Raw genomic sequence first — 19,211 nt, 5'->3', positions numbered from 1 at the left:
GGAGAGATGGAGTGAAAAAGATTTTGAGTGATCGGGGCCTGAACATGCTGGAGGGTGCAAGGAATAGAGTGAATTGGAACGATGTATACCAGGCCGACGTGCTGTCAATGGATTGAACCAGGGCATGTGGAGCGTCTGGGGTAAATCATGGAAAGTTCTCTGGGGCCTGGATGTGGAAAGGGAGCTGTGGTTTCGGTGCTTTATTACATGGCAACTAGAGACTGAGTGTGAACGAATGGGGCCTTTGTTGTCTTTTCCTAGCACTACCTTGCACACATGAGGGGGGAGGGGGTTGTTATTACATGTGTGGCGATGGGAATGAATAAAGGCGGACAGTATGACAATTATGTGTGTGTGTATATATATGTATATGTTGAGATGTATAGGCATGTATATTTGCGTGTGTGTATACATGTGTATTTGGGTGGGTTGGGCCATTCTTTCGTCTGTTTCCTTGTGCTACCTCGCTAACACGGGAGACAGCACACACACACACAAATTTACATATATACACAAGTACATAATTCATACTGTCTGCCCTTTATTCATTCCTGTTGCCACCCCGCCACACATGAAATGACAACCCCCCCTCCTCCACATGTGTGCGAGGTAGCGCTAGGAAAAGACGACAAAGGCCACATTCGTTCACATTCATTCTCTAGCTGTCATGTATAATGCACTGAAACCACAGCTCCCTTTCCACATCCAGGCCCCACAAAACTTTCCATGGTGTACCCCAGACGCTTCACATGCCCTGGTTCAATCCATTGACAGCACGTTGACCCTGGTATACCACATCGTTCCAATTCACTCTATTCCTTTCATGCCTTTCACCCTCCTGCATGTTCAGGCCCCGATCACTCAAAATCTTTTTCACTCCATCTTTCCACCTTCAATTTGGTCTCCCACGTCTCGTTCCTTCTACCTCTGACACATATATCCTCTTTGTCAGTCTTTCCTCACTCATTCTCTCCATGTTACCAAACCATTTCAAAACACCCACTTCTGCTCTCTCAACCACACTCTTTTTATTACCTCAATCTCTCTTACCCTTTCATTACTTACTCGATCAAACCATCTCACACCTCATATTGTCCTCAAACATCTCATTTCCAGCACATCCACCCCCCTCTGCACAACTCTATCTATAGCCCACGCCTTGCAACCATATAACACTGTTGGAACCACTGTTCCTCCAAACATACCCATTTTTGCTTTCCAAGATAACATTCTCAACTTCCACACATTTTTCAACACTCCCAGAACTTTCGCCCCCTCCCCCACCCAATGATTCACTTCCACTTCCATGGTTCCATCCACTGTCAAAGCCACTCCAAGATATCTAAAATACTTCACTTCCTCCAGTTTTTCTCCATTCAAACGTTCATCCCAGTTGACTTGTCCCTCAACCCTACTGTACCTATTAACCTTGCTGTTGTTCACATTGACTCTCAGCTTTCTTCTTTCACACACTTTACCAAACTCAGTCACCAGCTTCTGCAGATTCTCACCCGAATCAGCCACCAGTGCTGTATCATCAGCGAACAACAACTGACTCATTCCCAAGCTCTCTCATCCACTACAGACTGCATACTTGCCCCTCTTTCCAAAACTCTTGCATTCACCTCCCTAACAACCCCATCTGTAAACAAATTAAGCAACCATGGAGACATCACGCACCCCTGCCGCAAACCTACATTCACTGAGAACCAATCACTTTCCTCTCTTCCTACACGAACACATGCCTTACATCCTCGATAAAAACTTTTCACTGCTAACAACTTGCCTCTCACCATATATTCTTAATACCTTCCACAGAGCATTTCTACTAACTCTGTCATATGCCTTCTCCAGATCCATAAATGCTACATACAAATCCATTTGCTTTTCTAAGTATTTCTCACATACATTCTTCAAAGTAAACACCTGATCCACACATCCTCTACCACTTCTGAAACCACACTGCTCTTCCCCAATCTGATGTTCTGTACATGCCTTCCCCCTCTAAATCAATACCCTCCTATATAATTTCCCAGGAATACTTAACAAAATTATACCTCTGTAATTTGAGCACTCACTTTTATCCCCTTTGCCTTTGAACAATGGCACTATGCAAGCATTACGCCCAGCCTCAGGCACCTCACCATGAGTCATACATACATTAAATAACCTTACCAACCTGTTAAAATAAGGTGCAAGTCCTAATAACTTGGATTTGATAAGGCAGAAAGTAAGAATAGTACAGTAACTGTAAAATGGCATAAGATTATTTAGCATTTCTGAGAATAATAGTATTTCCTTGAGTAGTTGCTGTCAATAGACATGGAAAGGATGAAAAAATGCTAACTTGCAAAAAGGATATGTTAGAAGTGGAAAGAGCGATTGGTTGGATATCTACCTACTAATGCTAATAATAACTTTTTTGTAAAGTACAATGACCAAACCTGTACACAATATTCAAATTGGAGATGAGTGAAATGTAAAGAGGCAAGATTAGTTAGACAATTACAATGCCTGGGGATAGGAGAGAAAGAATACTTCCCATGCACTCACATGTCATAGAAGGTGACTAAAGGGGAGGGGAGTGGGGGGGGGGGGGGCTAGAAACCCTCCCCTCCTTGTATTTTAACTTTCTAAAAGGGGAAACAAGGAGTCACGTGGGGAGTGCTCATCCTCCCCGAAGGCTCAGATTGGGGTGTCTAAAATTGTGTGGATGTAACAAAGATGAGAAAAAAGGAGAGGTAGTATGTTTGAGGAAAGGAACCTGGATGTTTTGACTGTGAGTGAAACAAAGTTCAAGGGTAATGGGGAAGAGTGGTTTGGGAATGTTTGGGGAGTAAATTCAGAGGTTGGTGAGAGGACAAGAGCAAGGGAAGGAGTAGCACTACTGAAACAGGAGTGGTGGGAGTATGTGCACCTGGGCATGAGAAGAAAGATCATGAGAGGTAAGTGTTTTGGGAGCAAATGAGTGAGTGTGTTAGTGGTTTTGATGCATGAGACCAGGTTATAGTGATGGGTGATTTGAATTCAAAGGTGAGTAATGTGGCAGTTGAGGCCTCAGAATAATTGGTGTACATGAGGTGTTCAGTATTGTATATGGAAATGGTGAAGAGCTTGTAGATTTATGTGCTGAAAAAGGACTGGTGATTGGGAATACCTGGTTTAAAAAGGGTGATATACATAAGTATACATATGTAAGTATGAGAGGGTGAAGGCATGTACAGAGCATCACATTGGGAAAGAGCAGTGTGGTTTCAGAAGTGTTAGAGGATGTGTGGATCAGGTGTTTGCTTTGAAGAATGTATGTGAGAAATACTTAGAAAAGCAAATGGATTTGTATGTAGCATTTATGGATCTGGGGAAGGCATATGATAAAGTTGATAGAAATGCTCTGTGGAAGGAGAAAAACAAATGGATTTGTATGTAGCATTTATGGATCTGGAGAAGGCATATGATAAAGTTGATAGAGATGCTCTGTGGAAGGTATTAAGAATGTATGGTGTGAGAGGCAAGTTGTTAGAAGCAGTGAAACATTTTTGTCGAGGATGTAAGGCATGTCTATGTGTAGGAAGAGAGGAAAGTGATTGGATCTCAGTGAATGTAGGTTTGCGGCAGGGGTGTGCGACATCTCCATTGTTGTTTAATTTGTTTATGGATGGGGTTGTTAGGGAGGTGAATGCAAGAATTTTGGAAAGAGGGGCAAGTTTGCAGTCTGTTGTGGATGAGAGAGCTTGGGAAGTGAGTCAGTTGTTGTTCGCTGATGATACATCGCGGGTGGCTGATTCGGATGAGAAACTGCAGAAGCTGGTGACCTGAGTTTGGTAAAGTGTGTGAAAGAAGGAAGTTGAGAGTGAATGTGAATAAGAGCAAGGTTATTAGGTACAGTAGGGTTGAGGGACAAGTCAGTTGGGAGGTAAGTTTGAATGGAGAAAAACTGGAGGAAGTGAAGTGTTTTATATATCTGGGAGTGGATTTGGCAGCGGATGGAACCATGGAAGTGGAAGTGAATCATAGGGTGGGGGAGGGAGCAAAAGTTCTGGAAGCGTTGAAGAATGTGTGGAAGTCGAGAACGTTATCTCGGAAAGCAAAAATGGGTATGTTTGAAGGAATAGTGGTTCCAACAATGTTGTATGGTTGCGAGGCGTGGGCTATAGATAGTGTTGTGCGGAGGAGGGTGGATGTGTTGGAAATGAGATGTTTGAGGACAGTATGTGGTGCAAGGTAGTTTGATTGAGTAAGTAATGAAAGGGTAGGAGAGATATGTGGTAATAAAGAGAGTGGTTGAGAGAGCAGAAAAGAGGGTGTTTTGAAATGGTTGGGTCACATGAAGAGAATGAGTGAGGAAAGATTGACAAACAGGATATCTGTGTCAGAGGTGGAGGGAATGAGAAGTGGGAGACCAAATTGGAGGTGGAAAGATGGAGTGAAAAAGATTTTGAGCGATTGGGGCCTGAACAGGCAGGAGGGTGAAAGGCGTGCAAGGAATAGAGTGAATTGGAATGATGTGTTATACTGGGGTTGATGTGCTGTCAATGGATTGAACCAAGGCATGTGAAGCGTCTGTGGTAAACCATGGAAAGTTTTGTTGGGCCTGGATGTGGAAAGGGAGCTGTGTTTTCGGTGTTTTATACATGACAGCTAGAGACTGAGTGTGAACGAATGTGACCTTTGTTGCCTTTTCGTAGTGCTACCTCGCGCGCATGCGGGGGGAGAGAGTTGTCATTTCATGTGTGGCGGGTTGGCGACGGGAATGAATAAAAGCAGCAAATATGAATTATGTACATGTGTATATATGTATATGTCTGTGTGTTTATATATATGTATACTTTGAAATGTATAGGTATGTATATGTGCGTATGTGGACGTGTATGTATATACATGTGTATAAGGGTTGGTTGGGCCATTCTTTCGTCTGTCTTCTTGCGCTACCTCGCTAACGCAGGAAACAGCAACAAAGTATAATAATGAACCACAATTTTACCTTCCTTCACTGTTTGCTTTGTTATGTCATATGAGATTATTACACCTAACTTCAACCTCATTTACCATCTGTAGGTAAGTTAGTGTAACTAGCCTGCTTGTTCTCCCACAGTAAAATTCTGCACTTTTCAGTAGTCCATCAGTTCGTGTATTTCAGACTGCAGCAGTAAAGAACGTTTTAGATTATTTTCCATTACAGCGTCTCCTGCCAATTTTGGTACCGTACTATACAGATTTTCATCAAAATTCATACAGTATGAGAGAACCAGTTCCAAGACTGATCCTCAAATCTCAACATTTGTCAAACCACTGAAGGCTTGACTGGTAATGACTTTCGGCTAGTAAGCTGATTTTCTAATACCTCATCTCTAACATGACATCTTTTTGCTGATAATGTTTGATGTGGCATTGGATCAAATGCTCTGAAAATCTGAATAGACATCAACTGATTTACTTTCATGAACATCAAATATAAATGAAACCAACAGATTTTTAAAATAGAACAATACTATCAAAATCCATGCTGCAAATTATGAATCACAGGGTTTGTTTTCTAATTAGCCTCTCAATAATCTCAAATGATGGTTGTATAGGATTACCAACTGTGGTGTCAAGTTTAATGGGTGACAGTTTTCATGCAGGAACTTGTACCTTTTTTTAACAATGGTGTTACAGTGGCCAACTCTCAATCCTCTGAAACTTTGTGGCGAGTGAATTACAGATATGGGAAGTCAACTGTTTAAATATTTCATTTCGAGCTTCTTTCATTGTTCTTTGAGAAACCTCATCATAGCCTGCCATTTGATGTTTCGGTTTTTGTCTTTTTTTTTATATGTTGGAGGCTCCAGTCATGGACAAAAGTCCACATTAAGACTAGGTAATAATTGAAATACAAGAGGATTATAAATGGGAAAAAGACAAGGGAAAGTATTTACACAAATTTTGGAGGAAGTAAACATCCTGTCTAAAATGTTCCAGATCACAGTTATTGGGAAAGACATAGGGTAGAGAATTCCACAGCTTTGAGTTGTAAGGAAAGCAGCAGTTTTATAGCGGCACACCCTTGAATTGCCAACAACCACACTAATCATGTAACCAGCAGCTTGCTGAATATTGTGTGGTCTTGCTAACAGTAATGAAACAAGCAGCTAGATCTTGGGAGCAAAAACCAAAGTAATACCTATAGAAAAGGGACAGTGAACCAACATTGTGGTGTAGGGCAAAAAGGATCCAATTTTGAAGTTATCATGGGGAAGTTTACAAGTTGGACTGGTCTTGACCAGAACCACCCACACGCAGATCAGTCCTTTGCATAAATGGCAACTTCCAAAGAAAAGAATTTTTGACATCTAAACAGGACCCCCAATTTCTTAAGAAATGGACTTGGCTATTTCTGTAACGTGGGGTTTCCAAGAGTGGATATATCAGTAATACCAAGTATGTTCACTGATTCAAGGGATGGAAATGCAGAACTATCACAGGAGACGAGAGTTTTGAAGAGTTTCTGATAGAGGGAGGGGTAGAAACTGGTCTTTGGAGACACTGAACTAGCTAGATTTCATCTACCCCTACAGTATCCTGTCTTAAGTCTTGAGTTTATTGAGGAAGCTGTGTCCAGGTGAGATGCAGATCATGTGAGAGGAAGTAGGAGTAGAATTGGAGGATGTGAGTGCATTTGGTTATTTGTGGAAGGAAAGAAATTTTTAAAAAAGGAGAAAAAGAAAAAGTGGGGGAAAGGAAAGAACCTTGAGGGACACTGATGTTGGAGAAAGAAGGGGAGGTTGATCCATCAACAACCACAGAGATAGATCAGCTGGAGAGGAATCTCAACATAGAGGAGCAAAGTGAGGGAGAGCAACTATATTCAGGGATGATGACCAGACATTAGTAAGATAGGAAAGAATATCACCAGTTGATCCTGCCTTACGGAGGCCATATGGTGATCAGAGAGAAGACTATGAAATTCAAGGTATTTAAAGATATAGGAGTTGTGGGATTCAAAGACACTGGAAATGCTAAATGCCAAAACATTAGGACAGCAGTTAAAGCAGTCAGAACAGTCACCCTTCTTAGGGATGGGATGCATCAACACATGCTTCCAAGAAGGAAAAGTTTTGTTCCTTAAACGGAACGGACGAGCAAGTGCAAGTTCAGAGGAACGCTTTCAATACGTGGGGATGGATGTCATCAGGACTATAAGCCTTGCTTGTGTCTAGAGAGAGGAGTGCTTTTCAGACAGTCTGAAGACATTAAGGGAAGAGGCATAGGATTAGGGAGGAGCATCAGTGGGTGACGGAATGTTAAGTTATCCAAGGTGGAGTTAAAAAAGAAACAGTAACCAAAGAGAGTTGCTTTGTCTATTGGGTAGACAGATATAGTACCCTCAACAGAAAAGTGAAGGAAAGACATGGTGACAAATTGTTGGAGATGCCCTTAAGTAAAAACCAGACAGACATATGTATCAGTGGATGACAAGGAGAGGTTAGCACACTTCTTTTGAATGCTCTTGCTGACGGTTAATGTACTGAGAATGATTACCAGCAGATAAAAGCTGATTGGGAGTCAGAGTGAGGAGAATTTTTCCAAGCCTGATATGCCTGAATGTCATTACAACAGGAACAGTTGAACCATGCATTGGAAGAGGGGGGAAATGCCTCCATTCCCACAAGAACCTCCTCCGCCATGCACTTGGTGAAGACAGGAGCATCACCACACGAGACTAATTTACCAAAGGAAGGTCAGAAAAGAAGTTATGCAAGTTATTCCTCTCAGTTTTGTTGAAGTGCCAGTATTTACGCATACAAATGGCTGCTGGAGGGGGAGGTGCCATTAAAATAGACATTCATGAGTGTGTGATCATCGACTGGAGCCAAGATTGTGTGGTTACAGAGGGATGGACTAAAGGTGAAAAACTGATCCAGAATATTACAAGATTAGTCACAGTGGGTAGGAATATGGGTAGAGAGAGAATTTGCTCTAATCACTGAGAATGGAGAACATGAAAGCCTCAATCCCTCCATCATTTGTATGAAAGGAATTAACTATTCTCTATGGTTGCCACGGTCTCACTACAGGAGTTTAGATAGTCGAAGAAAGATGTAAAATTTGTAGGAGAGCAATACCTAAAACGGAGAAAAAGTGTGGCAGTTGGGAGAAAGACCTTCAGCCACATAATATCAATGCTTAAGGGACTCATGGTCCTTGAGGCATGTAACAGGTGTGTTGATGTTGAAATAAGCACAAGCACTACCTTTCAAACGGAATCATGAATTTCCGGAGATTATAGTTGGAAGTGAAAAACTGACTTGAGAACATTAGACAATCTCCATGTCAGAGAGAAGCATGAAATTAGGAGAGGCACCAGACAGATGGTGCTTAACAGAAGAGAGATTACTAGAGAGACCAAGAATGTTGGTATAGTGAACAGAAAAAGAGGAAGGTCTGAAATAGAGGGAAAGGTTAGTACGACTACTGTCAAAGCCCTGCCCCTCATCAGCAGTAAAATGGAAAGCCAGATGCTGGGGACTAGAGGCCATAGATTTGTTCAATTCTATCATGTTAATGCTCAAAAACAATAAGTGAGGTTTGAGTAGCTGTATGGTGCTCGCAAGATGGCCAGCAACCCTAACACGGAGAGTGCAAGATGGTTCCAGGTACCACTTCAACCCTCCTTAGTCAGGAAGGTAGTACCCTTCCCTGAACAGCAGCTGTCAACAGCCTCCTACCTAATGGGTAGAGATGGATATTAAGTGGGGTACTGGGAGGAGCCGATACACTACTACCTGAGCCCTCCCTCTCACAAGAAAGTGGATTTAGAGGAGTATTACCTTAAATTTGCAGGGGTTATGGAAGGGGCCCTCCCTCTCACTGCCAGTAGAGTCGCACATGCACATGATAAGGCTTTTATCAAAGGTGTAAGGCATGTGTACATGTAGTAGGAGAATAGGGAATGGTTCCCAGTGATGGGCGACCTGCAGCAGCGGTGTGATGCCACCATAGTTGTTTAAATTGTTTATGGATGGAGTGGTGAGCAAGGTAAATGCTAGTTTTGGAGATAGGGGCAAGTATGCTGTCTGTTGGGATGAGAGACTGGAAAGTGAGTCAATTGTTTTTTTTGCCTATGATATAGTACGGGTGGCTGATTTTGGAAAAGGTGTGAAAGGAGAAAGTATAGTAAATGTGAACAAAATCAAAGCTTAATTTATTAAGTTCAGCTGGGTAGAGGAACAAGCTAGTTGGGATGTAAGTTTGAATGGAGAAAAACTGGAGGCAGTAAAGTGTTAGATATCTGGAAGTAGGCTTGGCAGCGAATGGAACCATGGAAGCAGAAGTGAGTCATAAGGTGGGGAAGTGGGTCAAGGTTCTGGAATTAAGAGGAATGTGTGGAAAGAGAATGTTATCTCAGCAAAAAATGGGGATGTTTGAAGGAATAGTAATTCCAACAATGTTATATGGTTGCAAAGCATGAGCTATAGAGAGGATTGTGCAGAAGAGGGAGGATGTGCTGGAAATGAAACGTTTGAGACAATATATGGTGTGAGGGAGTTTGATCAAGTAAGTAAAGAAAGGGTAAGAGGGATGTGAAGTTGAAAGAGCAAATAAGGGTGTGTTGAAACGCTTTGGGCATGGAGAGTATGGACGAGGAAAGTTTGACAAAGCAATCTTCCCTTTCACCGATGAGCTTCATTTCATTCAAAGTTTGACAAAGCAATCTTCCCTTTCACCGATGAGCTTCATTTCATTCAGAGTCTAAACATCCAGGTTTCTTTCCTCAAACATACTATCCATCTCTCCTTTCCTCTCATCTTAGTTACACCCACACACAATTAAACACCACAATCTGAGCCTTCGAGGAAGATGGGAACTCCCTGCTTGACTACTCCTGTTTCCTCTTTTAGAAATCGAAATACAAGGGAAGGGTTTCCAGCCCATCCCCGCCTCTTTAGTCACACTTTTATGACACATGGAGAATACGTGGGAAGTATTCTTTCTCCCCTATCCTTAGGGATTGGGGAGAATGGGAATACCTGGTTTAAAGACATACACAAGTATATGTATGTGAGTAGGAGAAATGGTTAATGGGCATTATTAGATGTTAATTGATAAGCATATAAAAGAGAGACTTGTGGCAGCTGGTGGGATGTCTGATTACTACCTTAGGAGGTAAAGCTGAAAATTTGTAAAGGTTTTCAAAAAAGAAGAATGTCAGGGAGAAGAGTGGTGGGAGTAAGTGAGCTTGGAAAGGACTTGTGCGAGGAAGTACCAGGAGAGAGTGAGTGTACAATGGCAAAAGGTGTGAGCATATGACGTGAGTGAGGAATGGGTTGTACTAAGGTAAGCAGTGATGGCATGTGCAAGAGATGCATGTGGCATGAGAAAGGTGGGAAATGGTAAGATTAGAAAGGGTAGCGAGTGCTGGGACGAAGAAGTTGTTAGTCAGAGAAAAGAGGCTTTTGGACAATACTTGCAAGGAAGGAGTGCATTTGGCTGGGAGATGTACAAGAGAAAGCAGCAGGAGGTCAAGAGAAAGGTAAAAGAGTTGAAAAAAAGGGCAAATGAGAGTTGGGGTTAGAGAGTATCATTAAACTTCAGGGAGAATAAAAAGATGTTTTGGAAGGTAAATAACATGCATAAGACAAGAGAACAAATAGGAAGAATGATAACAAGTTGTGGGTATTTTGAAGGCTTGTTGAATGTTTGGAAAGAGTAGCAGATGTAGGGTGTTTTCATCAGGGTGCTGTGTGAAATGACAAGAGTCAAGGAGAGTGGTTTGGTGAAAGAGGCAGTGAAAGCCTTGCAGAAGATGAAATCCGGCAAGGAGGTGGATTTGGATGGTCTTGTACTGGAACTTAATAGGGGTCTGTTGTTGATTGGTTGATAAGGATATTCAATATTTAAATGGATCATGGTGAAGTGCCTGTGGATTGGCAGAATGCATGTATTGCGCCACTGCACAAAGGCAAAGGGGATAAAGGTGCGCTCTCAAACTAAAAACGCATAAATTTGTCAAGTATTCCTGGAATATTGTATAGGAGGGTATTGACTAAGAGGGTGAAGGCTGTACAGAGCATCAGATTGGGGAAGATGTCTGATTTCAGAAGTGGTAAAGGACGTGTGGCTCAGGTGTCTGCTTTGAAGAATGTGAGAAATACTTATAAACACAGATGGAATTGCATGTGGCATTTATGGATCTGGAGAAGCCATATGATAGTGATAGAGATGCTTTGTGGAAGGTTTTTAAGAGCATACACCCTATATCTGCCACTCTATCATCAAACACATTCAACAAACCTTCAAAATACTCACTCCATTAAATAAATTTCCAACATCCTCTCCACATGTGCCAGCAACTCAATGCACGTAATTATTTGTAGTGCTAATAAACATTTATTTTTTTTTTCTTTTTGTCTCCCACATTTGCGAGGTAGCGCAAGGAAACAGACGAAAGAAATGGCCCAACCCACCCCCATACACATGTATATACATACGTCCACACACGCAAATATACATACCTACACAGCTTTCCATGGTTTACCCCAGACCCTTCACATGCTTTGATTCAATCCACTGACAGCACGTCAACCCCGGTATACCACATCGATCCAATTCACTCTATTCCTTGTCCTCCTTTCACCCTCCTGCATGTTCAGGCCCCGATCACACAAAATCTTTTTCACTCCATCTTTCCACCTCCAATTTGGTCTCCCACTTCTCCTCGTTCCCTCCACCTCCGACACATATATCCTCTTGGTCAATCTTTCCTCACTCATTCTCTCCATGTGCCCAAACCATTTCAAAACACCGTCTTCTGCTCTCTCAACCACGCTCTTTTTATTTTCACACGTCTACTCATATTCTATATTCATACTGTACAGCAATATTATACTTTTAAATCCGATATCCATGCTATACGCCAACATTATACCCATGTGTGGAGTGGTGTTCAAACAAGCATATCTTCCAGTACATAACCTTAAAACCTTGACAGCATCCCCCTAACCTGAATATTTGTGTAAAAGGCATGATGTTTTCAAATATATTTATATTATCGAGCATTATTTTTTTGAACAATTTTTTTCAATCATGCCAGCTGTTTATAGGCTAACAGGATGGACCCACACCAGTTTACAAGAATCAATACTACTTTCTCTAGGTGTTTCACATCTGTACGTAAAAAACTAAGTTCTTTTAGTTTCTTTGCTGCAAATTACCTTCAAATCCCTACAATTGACATGTACTATACCAAGGTTTTATGTATGAAATGGGAGAACCTAAAAAATTCCTAGTGCCCTATTTATCATATAATACATTTCTAATAAAATATAATTACATCTTTACATAGAAGTCCAAATGCCATAGGTGTGAACAAAATGGTTGTCTATGAAGTAAACCGGAGGAAAACAACATGTAACATGTCCTTAGGTTTATTATAATGGACAGAGAGGAAGTGTAGTGTTTATCGATAGGACTTCTGGTAGCGGGCACGGGCTCCAGGACCTCCAAACTTCTTTGGCTCACAGCGTCTGGGATCAGCGACCAAAAGGGAACGGTCATAGTTGATCAAGATGTTTTTAATCTCCTTCTTGGAGGCCTCATCCACAACTGTAAATATTAAACAATTATTACTACCACAACATGCTTTTAAAAATTTGTAGGACTTACTTTATATAATGGTTGTTACTCCATTCTAAATAATACAAAAAATTCACTATACTGAAAAATTTATACTTACACTTCTGATAATAGGCAACAAGTGACTTTGAAATTGCCTGACGTATGGCATAAATTTGAGATGTATGGCCACCACCCTTCACGCGAACACGAATTGTGACATTGGAGAATCTCTCCTGAAAATATACATATGAAAAGATGACAAATAGTATTCTCTTTTCAGTTCCTGCATAACCTTAACAAATACAAAAGAAATGTTCAAACATAAACAAGATGGAATATACTTATAACCTGTGCAATAGACAGCAAAGGGGCAGTCATTTTTTCTGTTTAACTAATACCTCAAACAGATGCAATAACTAACTGGCACCATCTGGAATAATCCCAGCTTTCAAGACTACATCCCCCATATAATGTAAACCCATTAACTGGAATTTCATTACAGCTTAATGGATAAAGTAGGGGACATTTCTCTTATCAGATGGTTAATTCTCACTATAATTTTGAATCTCAAACATAATCTTTCTTCCATTTTACAAGCTAATAAAACCTGCACAATCCCCAAAATAAACAAATTATTTCCTAATCACTCCAAATATAAACATATACTATGAGAATGGTTTCTTTAGTCTAAAATTAACTAAACTTTCATGGTGAGTCATAAGTCATGGCATTCATTCAATTTTGTGAACTTACCTAAATAGTTGCTGCATCAGGTTGTTAGATATCATGAGACATCTTTGCTTGGTCCATGATCATACAATCATGTGAAAGAAAATTCTCATTCCCATGAAATTTTATACATTCCACCATTTGTCCAGATATGCATCGTTTTTATGATGAGTTTTTTCCCCATATACTTTGGAACTTTACAGTTAGCATTAATTGTCAAAAGCTAGGCCTTATTTTTCTTGAAGTCATAAATAAATGGTGGAGTTACCGATCCCATACCCGACCTACGACACACAGAGATCCTCTTTGCTAATTTCCTCAGTAAAACCCTCTTATTACATTACAATAATAAGGGAAAATGCTACCTGTTGGCACCTAGACCTGTCACAGAACTATCTGATTACATATTGGACGTTTTCACAATGAATGATGGAGGTAAAATTCAGGTTAACAAAGTGAGGGATGCACAACTAAAGGGCAGGTTTGAACTGAGACTGCATCTACATCATCAACTCTCTATGCAACCCAAAGTTGCTTAATTGTAAATGCCTAATTGTACAATAATTTTCAGGGGTTTACTGTAATATAAAGTTGGAAACATACATCAAAAACTACAATAAGCCCACATATGAGTAATTAGAACAAGCTGAAGAAAAGTTCACCAGAATTGCCAGTTTCTTGAAAATTCTGGTTCTGTGAATCCTACTAGGTAGGTAGTCATTTACTTGTCCTTATTAGCAGCAGTGGTGATAGTAACCACAAAGAAAACCACCAAGTAAATCTTCACACAAATATAATCATTAATGTAACATCTCAAAAATACCCTCTGTTGAGTTGAACAGAGCAGCAAAACCCAAAAGTAACTGAAACATTACAATGTACAGTGAGCCCCATCAAACCTTTCACAATTTATTGAATAACTCATGACCAGGCGGTTGAAAAGACCATATATGTATGGCCAAAGGTATGCTGCATGCAGACCTGCAGAATGACATGTACAGGGTGATTATAAAAAGCAAGAAGAAAAAATAATTCCTCTACATAGAGATATAAGTGATCAAACATGATGTTATCAATAAAGTTACAGAAAAAAATCCTAGTCTACTAATACTTTGCTATATATATAAGGTTAACATGATTTCAAACCAACAGAACAATGCTGAAACTAACCTTGCCAAGAAGAAGAACAGGTTCCATCAACTTAAACTGAAGAGTCCTCGGTTCAATGTGCTCTAGGGGACGGCCATTAACCTTAATCAAGCCATGCCCACGCTTGCAATGAGCAACAGCTGTGGCAGTTTTCTGTTGAGAATTTATTTGCAATGATTCCTATTTTGTGTAAAAAGGGTTACACTCATACTGCCCTGTCTCTAAATATTCTACATGTGTATTCTGTCTGTATGCAAACAAACACATCCTAGCCTAAGTTGGGTAGGCCTATCCATTTACTAACCAGCCCTGAACGGAGGATTAACACCTGGGCTGGGTGTGTGTGACTGCCACGCCCAAGATTTGAACCCAAGTCCAACCCAGATCTAGTCCATGCTGAATCATGATCAGTAATGCCAACTACACCACTATACAATTTGTTTTGGTGAGTTTTATGTTTGTATTGCCTAGTCTCTTAGCCTTACAATATGCATTGAGTCTTCAATTCTACCAGTACCTGGCTCAAGCTTGGATGTATGGTGAGTTCTATGTTTGTGTTGCCTAGTCTCTTAGCCTTATAATATGTATCTAGTCTTGACTTCTACCAGTACCTGGCTCAAGCTTAGCTGTATATTTACATAAACTATTCCTATACATAATCGCCGTTTCCCATGTCAGCAATGTCGTACCAGGAAACAGACGAAGAATGGCCTATCCACTCACATACACATATACATAATGCCAACACAGACATATACATACACATACACAGACATACATATATACACGTACATATTCATACTTGCTTGCCTTCAACCATTCCCAGACGCTACCCCACCCAACAGGAAACAGCATCGCTACCCTGCTTCAGCGAGGTAGCGCCAGGAAAACAGACAAAAAAGCGCCACATTCTTTCACACTCAGTCTCTAGCTGACATGTGTAATGCACCACAACCACAGCTCCCTATCCACATCCAGGCCCCACAAACCTTTCCATAATTTACCCCAGACGTTTCACATGCCCTGGTTCAGTCCACTGACAGCAAGTCGACCCCGGTATACCACATTGTTCCAATCCACTCTATTCCTTGCATGCCTCTCACCCTCCTGTATGTTCAGGCCTCAATCGGTCAAAATCTTTTTCACTCAATCCTTCCATCTCCAATTCTGTCTCCTGCTTCTCCTTGTTCACTCCACCTCCGACACCTATGTCCTCTTTGTCAACCTCTCCTCATTCATTCTCTACATGTCCAAACCATTTTAACACACCCTCTTCTGCTCTCTCAACCACAATCTTTTCATTTCTACATCTCTCTTACCCATTCATTACTTACTTGATCAAACCACCTCACACCACATAATGTCCTCAAACATTTCCTTTCCAACACATCCACCCTCCTCTGTACAATCCTATCTATAGCCCATGCATCAGAAACATATAATATTGTTGGAGCTCCTATTCCATGATAATGTTCTCTCCACACATTCTTCATCGTTCCCAGAATCTTCGCTCCGTCCCCCAACCTGTGACTCAGATCACTATTAACTTGTCCCTCAACTCTACTGAACCTAATAACCTTGTTCTTACTCACAATTACTCTCAACTTTCTCCTTTCACATACTCTTCCAAACTCAGTCACCAACTTCTGCAGTTTCTCACCTGAATCAGCCACTAGAGCTGTATCATTAGCAAACACCAGACTCACTTCCCAGGCCCTCTCATCCCCTGCAGACTGCATACTTGCCCCTCCCCAAAACTCTTGCATTTACCTCCATGGGGACATCACACACCCCTGCTGCAAAGTGACCTTCACTGGGAACCGATCACTCTCCTCTCTTCCTACTCGCACACATGCCTTACATCCTAGGTAAAAACTTTCCACTGCTTCTAGCAACTTCCCTCCCACACCTTATACTCTTTAAGACCTTCCATAAAGCATCTCTATCAACCCTATCATATGCTTTCCAGGTCCATAAATGGACTTATAGTGATATTGAAATGTGTTGAAAGTTTTAAACAACTTCATATCAGTATTTATGCACGAGGAGAATACAAACATTCTGGTTTCAGAGCAAATTTACAGTGGGGAGAGGACAAAAGCGGGAATCTATGCGATAAATGAATAAATAAATCTATATTTTGAAACAAACAGAACGATTGAAAGTAAACAAGAGTCCAGAGCCAGATGGTATCTATGCAAGGGTCTTGAAAGAATGTAACGAGGAAGTAAGTGTTCCGCTTTTAAGTGCTTAAACAGTCTCAAGAATCAGGCATAGTTCCTAAGCTATGGAGGACAGCAAATGTCGTTCCCATTCTCAAGAAAAGATATAGATCCATTGCCTCTAATTATCGTCCTACCAGCTTGGCATCTACAGCGGAAATTTCTCAAATCAATTATAGTGGATAAAATACAGGAACACTTGGGTGTACAAAGAGGGAAGTCGAGTATCAATAACCTTCTCTTTAATAAAGTATTTGAAACTGTTGATCAGGGTAAGTTATATGGTATACTTAGACTTTAAGTAAGCACCTCATAAGTGTCTGCTTAGAAAAACAGCAGCACACGGCATTGGGGGCTGTGCATTTAACTGTATTAGAGCATGGCTCACTAATAGAAAACAAAGGGTACACATCAACGGAGTTACATCGGACTGGGGCAATGAAGCCAGTGGTGTTCCTCAGGGGGTTAATCTTGGGAATGCTCTTATTCATTATATTAACAATCTTGATATGGGAATAACCAGCGACAAAAGCAAATCTAACAATGATATGAAAATAGGGACTGTAATTGACTTCGATGAAAATTCAGTAAATTATCAGAATGGGCAGGTAAATGGAAAATGGAATTCAACATAGATAAATGCACAACACTTACTGTGGGTAAAGACACGAACACTGATTACAAACTGGACAATATCAGTATGGGTAAAACAATGTGAAAGAGATTTAGGGGGACTGGTGAGCAAGGATCTTAAGCCACGGCAATGATATCTTAAAGTGTGTAATAAGGCAAAAAGGATGTTAGGGTTCTTTAATAAAGTGTCAGCAATAAAACTCCTAGAGTATTATTGCAACTTTATCTTGCATTGATGAGACCACATTTGGATTATGCAGTACAGTTCTGGGCTCCATACTATGCAGTTGATATGGATTGTTTTTGAGGGAATACAAAGGTGTATGACAAAAATGATCCCTGGAATTAGAAACTTCACTTATGAAGAAAGGTTAAATAGACTGAATTTAAACTCACTTAAGAGGATGAGGGCTGGAGGGGATACAATTGAAGTTTCTAAGTGGGTAAGGGCATTAATAAAGGTACCATAAATAAAGTTCTTAGAATGGCACCACCAAATAGGACAAGAAATATTAGATTTACATTAGAAAAAAATAGATTCGGGTAGGACGTGGTAAATATTGGTACAGGAATAGAGTAGCAGATTTATGGAACAAGCTGCCAAGTACAGTAGTGGAAGCTAAGTCCATAGGTAGCTTTAAACGAAGGCTGGATGTGTTTACAGGTTCAGGTGGTTGGTTGTAGGGTGACGATGGCATAAGTCATTGAATATTAAGACAATTAGATGGCCTTAAGCGGTTTGATAAGGTTTACATAAGTGCTGATGATATCTACAAGTATTTTATTTATATTCCTCTCGGTTTCCTAAATCTTAGCCCTCCACACTTATTTATGATCTACAAGACATCAGAAAGTTCCAAATAACAAATCCTCGTTACATCCCTGGTGCCCCTTAGTTGAATCTCTTGGGGAAATAACATGAAATCCTTGGCTTAATAAAGTCGCTACATCATTGTACTCAAAAACTTTAATTTTTCTTCCATTTCCTTAATCACGATAAACGGTGCCCCTACACTGCAACTTTACCCAGCCTTTCACATATCTAGGAAAACACCTTAGGGCTTCCAAAAGTGGCCATATAACCATACATGATGACATGCACATCAGATGAACTTAGGAACAATGTTGCCGTAGTATATTAATGCGGCATTCCCATACTGTGGGCCACTAACAAAAACATGACAGTATGGACCACTACTTACCTTCCTGCCGTAAACCTGCACAGACGGTATCGTCTCCTTGGTCGCCATCTGGAAAGAATGCTCAAATCTATTAACTTAAATACTTTGATATCACAGGCACTAATAATTTAACAATTATCACATGGAGTATAGTATTCACACCCCACCTCGCCGAGAGTTGTACGGGAAGGGATAAAGCAGCACGCACGAGTATCCACACGAACCATTCATTACATTTGTTATAATAACTCTCTTTCATTCATTTTTCATTATGCTAAAATTCATGAAAATATGAATAACATATGTTTGAAATCCAATTAGAAACAGAAATATATTGCTTTGAACATTTTTTTTTGCAAATGCGGCTGATAGTGGTGCCCGTTCACAGTGGTACCCGTTCTATGTACTATTCTCATATATACGGATATATCTGGATAACAAGAGGGAACAATTTAAACTGACATAAGCTTACAGAAGAGAACTCCAAAGCTAAGAGGTCCCGTCTTATTAGCTACGCTTCTATAGGGTTGGATAGACTCATACGGAACCAAGTATACCAGTTTAATTGCTATTGCAGAATGGAATGTACCTTAATCCTCGCTCGTCTTCTCCCACAGACAACTGTTTTAGTAGAAGCAAGGGACAATTTAATTCCAAAGGCGATCTGTGGTTAAAAGAGTATTTCCATTTAGAAAGGGTGCTG

At 40.6% G+C, this 19,211-nt stretch overlaps 1 protein-coding gene across 1 annotated transcript; it reads right to left on the bottom strand.

Moving 5' to 3' along the window:
• Positions 1-12,388: 12,388 nt before the first annotated feature.
• Positions 12,389-18,694, bottom strand: RpS16 (ribosomal protein S16). The gene is made up of 4 exons (XM_071665249.1): positions 18,530-18,694; positions 14,494-14,625; positions 12,713-12,827; positions 12,389-12,582 (listed from the first exon to the last, which is right to left on the bottom strand). The coding sequence occupies exons 1-4, from the start codon at positions 18,575-18,577 to the stop codon at positions 12,437-12,439; spliced, it is 441 nt and encodes a 146-aa protein (XP_071521350.1). The 5' UTR covers positions 18,578-18,694; the 3' UTR covers positions 12,389-12,436.
• Between the last annotated feature and the right edge of the window lie 517 nt (positions 18,695-19,211).

This window comes from Panulirus ornatus, chromosome 9 (assembly GCF_036320965.1).
Source record: "Panulirus ornatus isolate Po-2019 chromosome 9, ASM3632096v1, whole genome shotgun sequence".
Classification (NCBI taxonomy): Eukaryota; Metazoa; Arthropoda; class Malacostraca; order Decapoda; family Palinuridae; genus Panulirus; species Panulirus ornatus.
The sequence above is the reverse complement of the archived record's forward strand: the minus strand, read 5'-3'. Positions and strand labels throughout refer to the sequence as shown.

Bases quoted from the DNA above. Each gene is read 5' to 3' on its own strand.
- RpS16 (XM_071665249.1), bottom strand. From the start codon at position 18,577: ATGGCGACCAAGGAGACGATACCGTCTGTGCAGGTTTACGGCAGGAAG. The intron at 14,626-18,529 runs GTAAGTAGTGGT...AATTCTCAACAG, and splicing joins TGCAGGTTTACGGCAGGAAG to AAAACTGCCACAGCTGTTGC. The intron at 12,583-12,712 runs GTAAGTATAAAT...TAATATTTACAG, and splicing joins TGTTGCCTATTATCAGAAGT to TTGTGGATGAGGCCTCCAAG.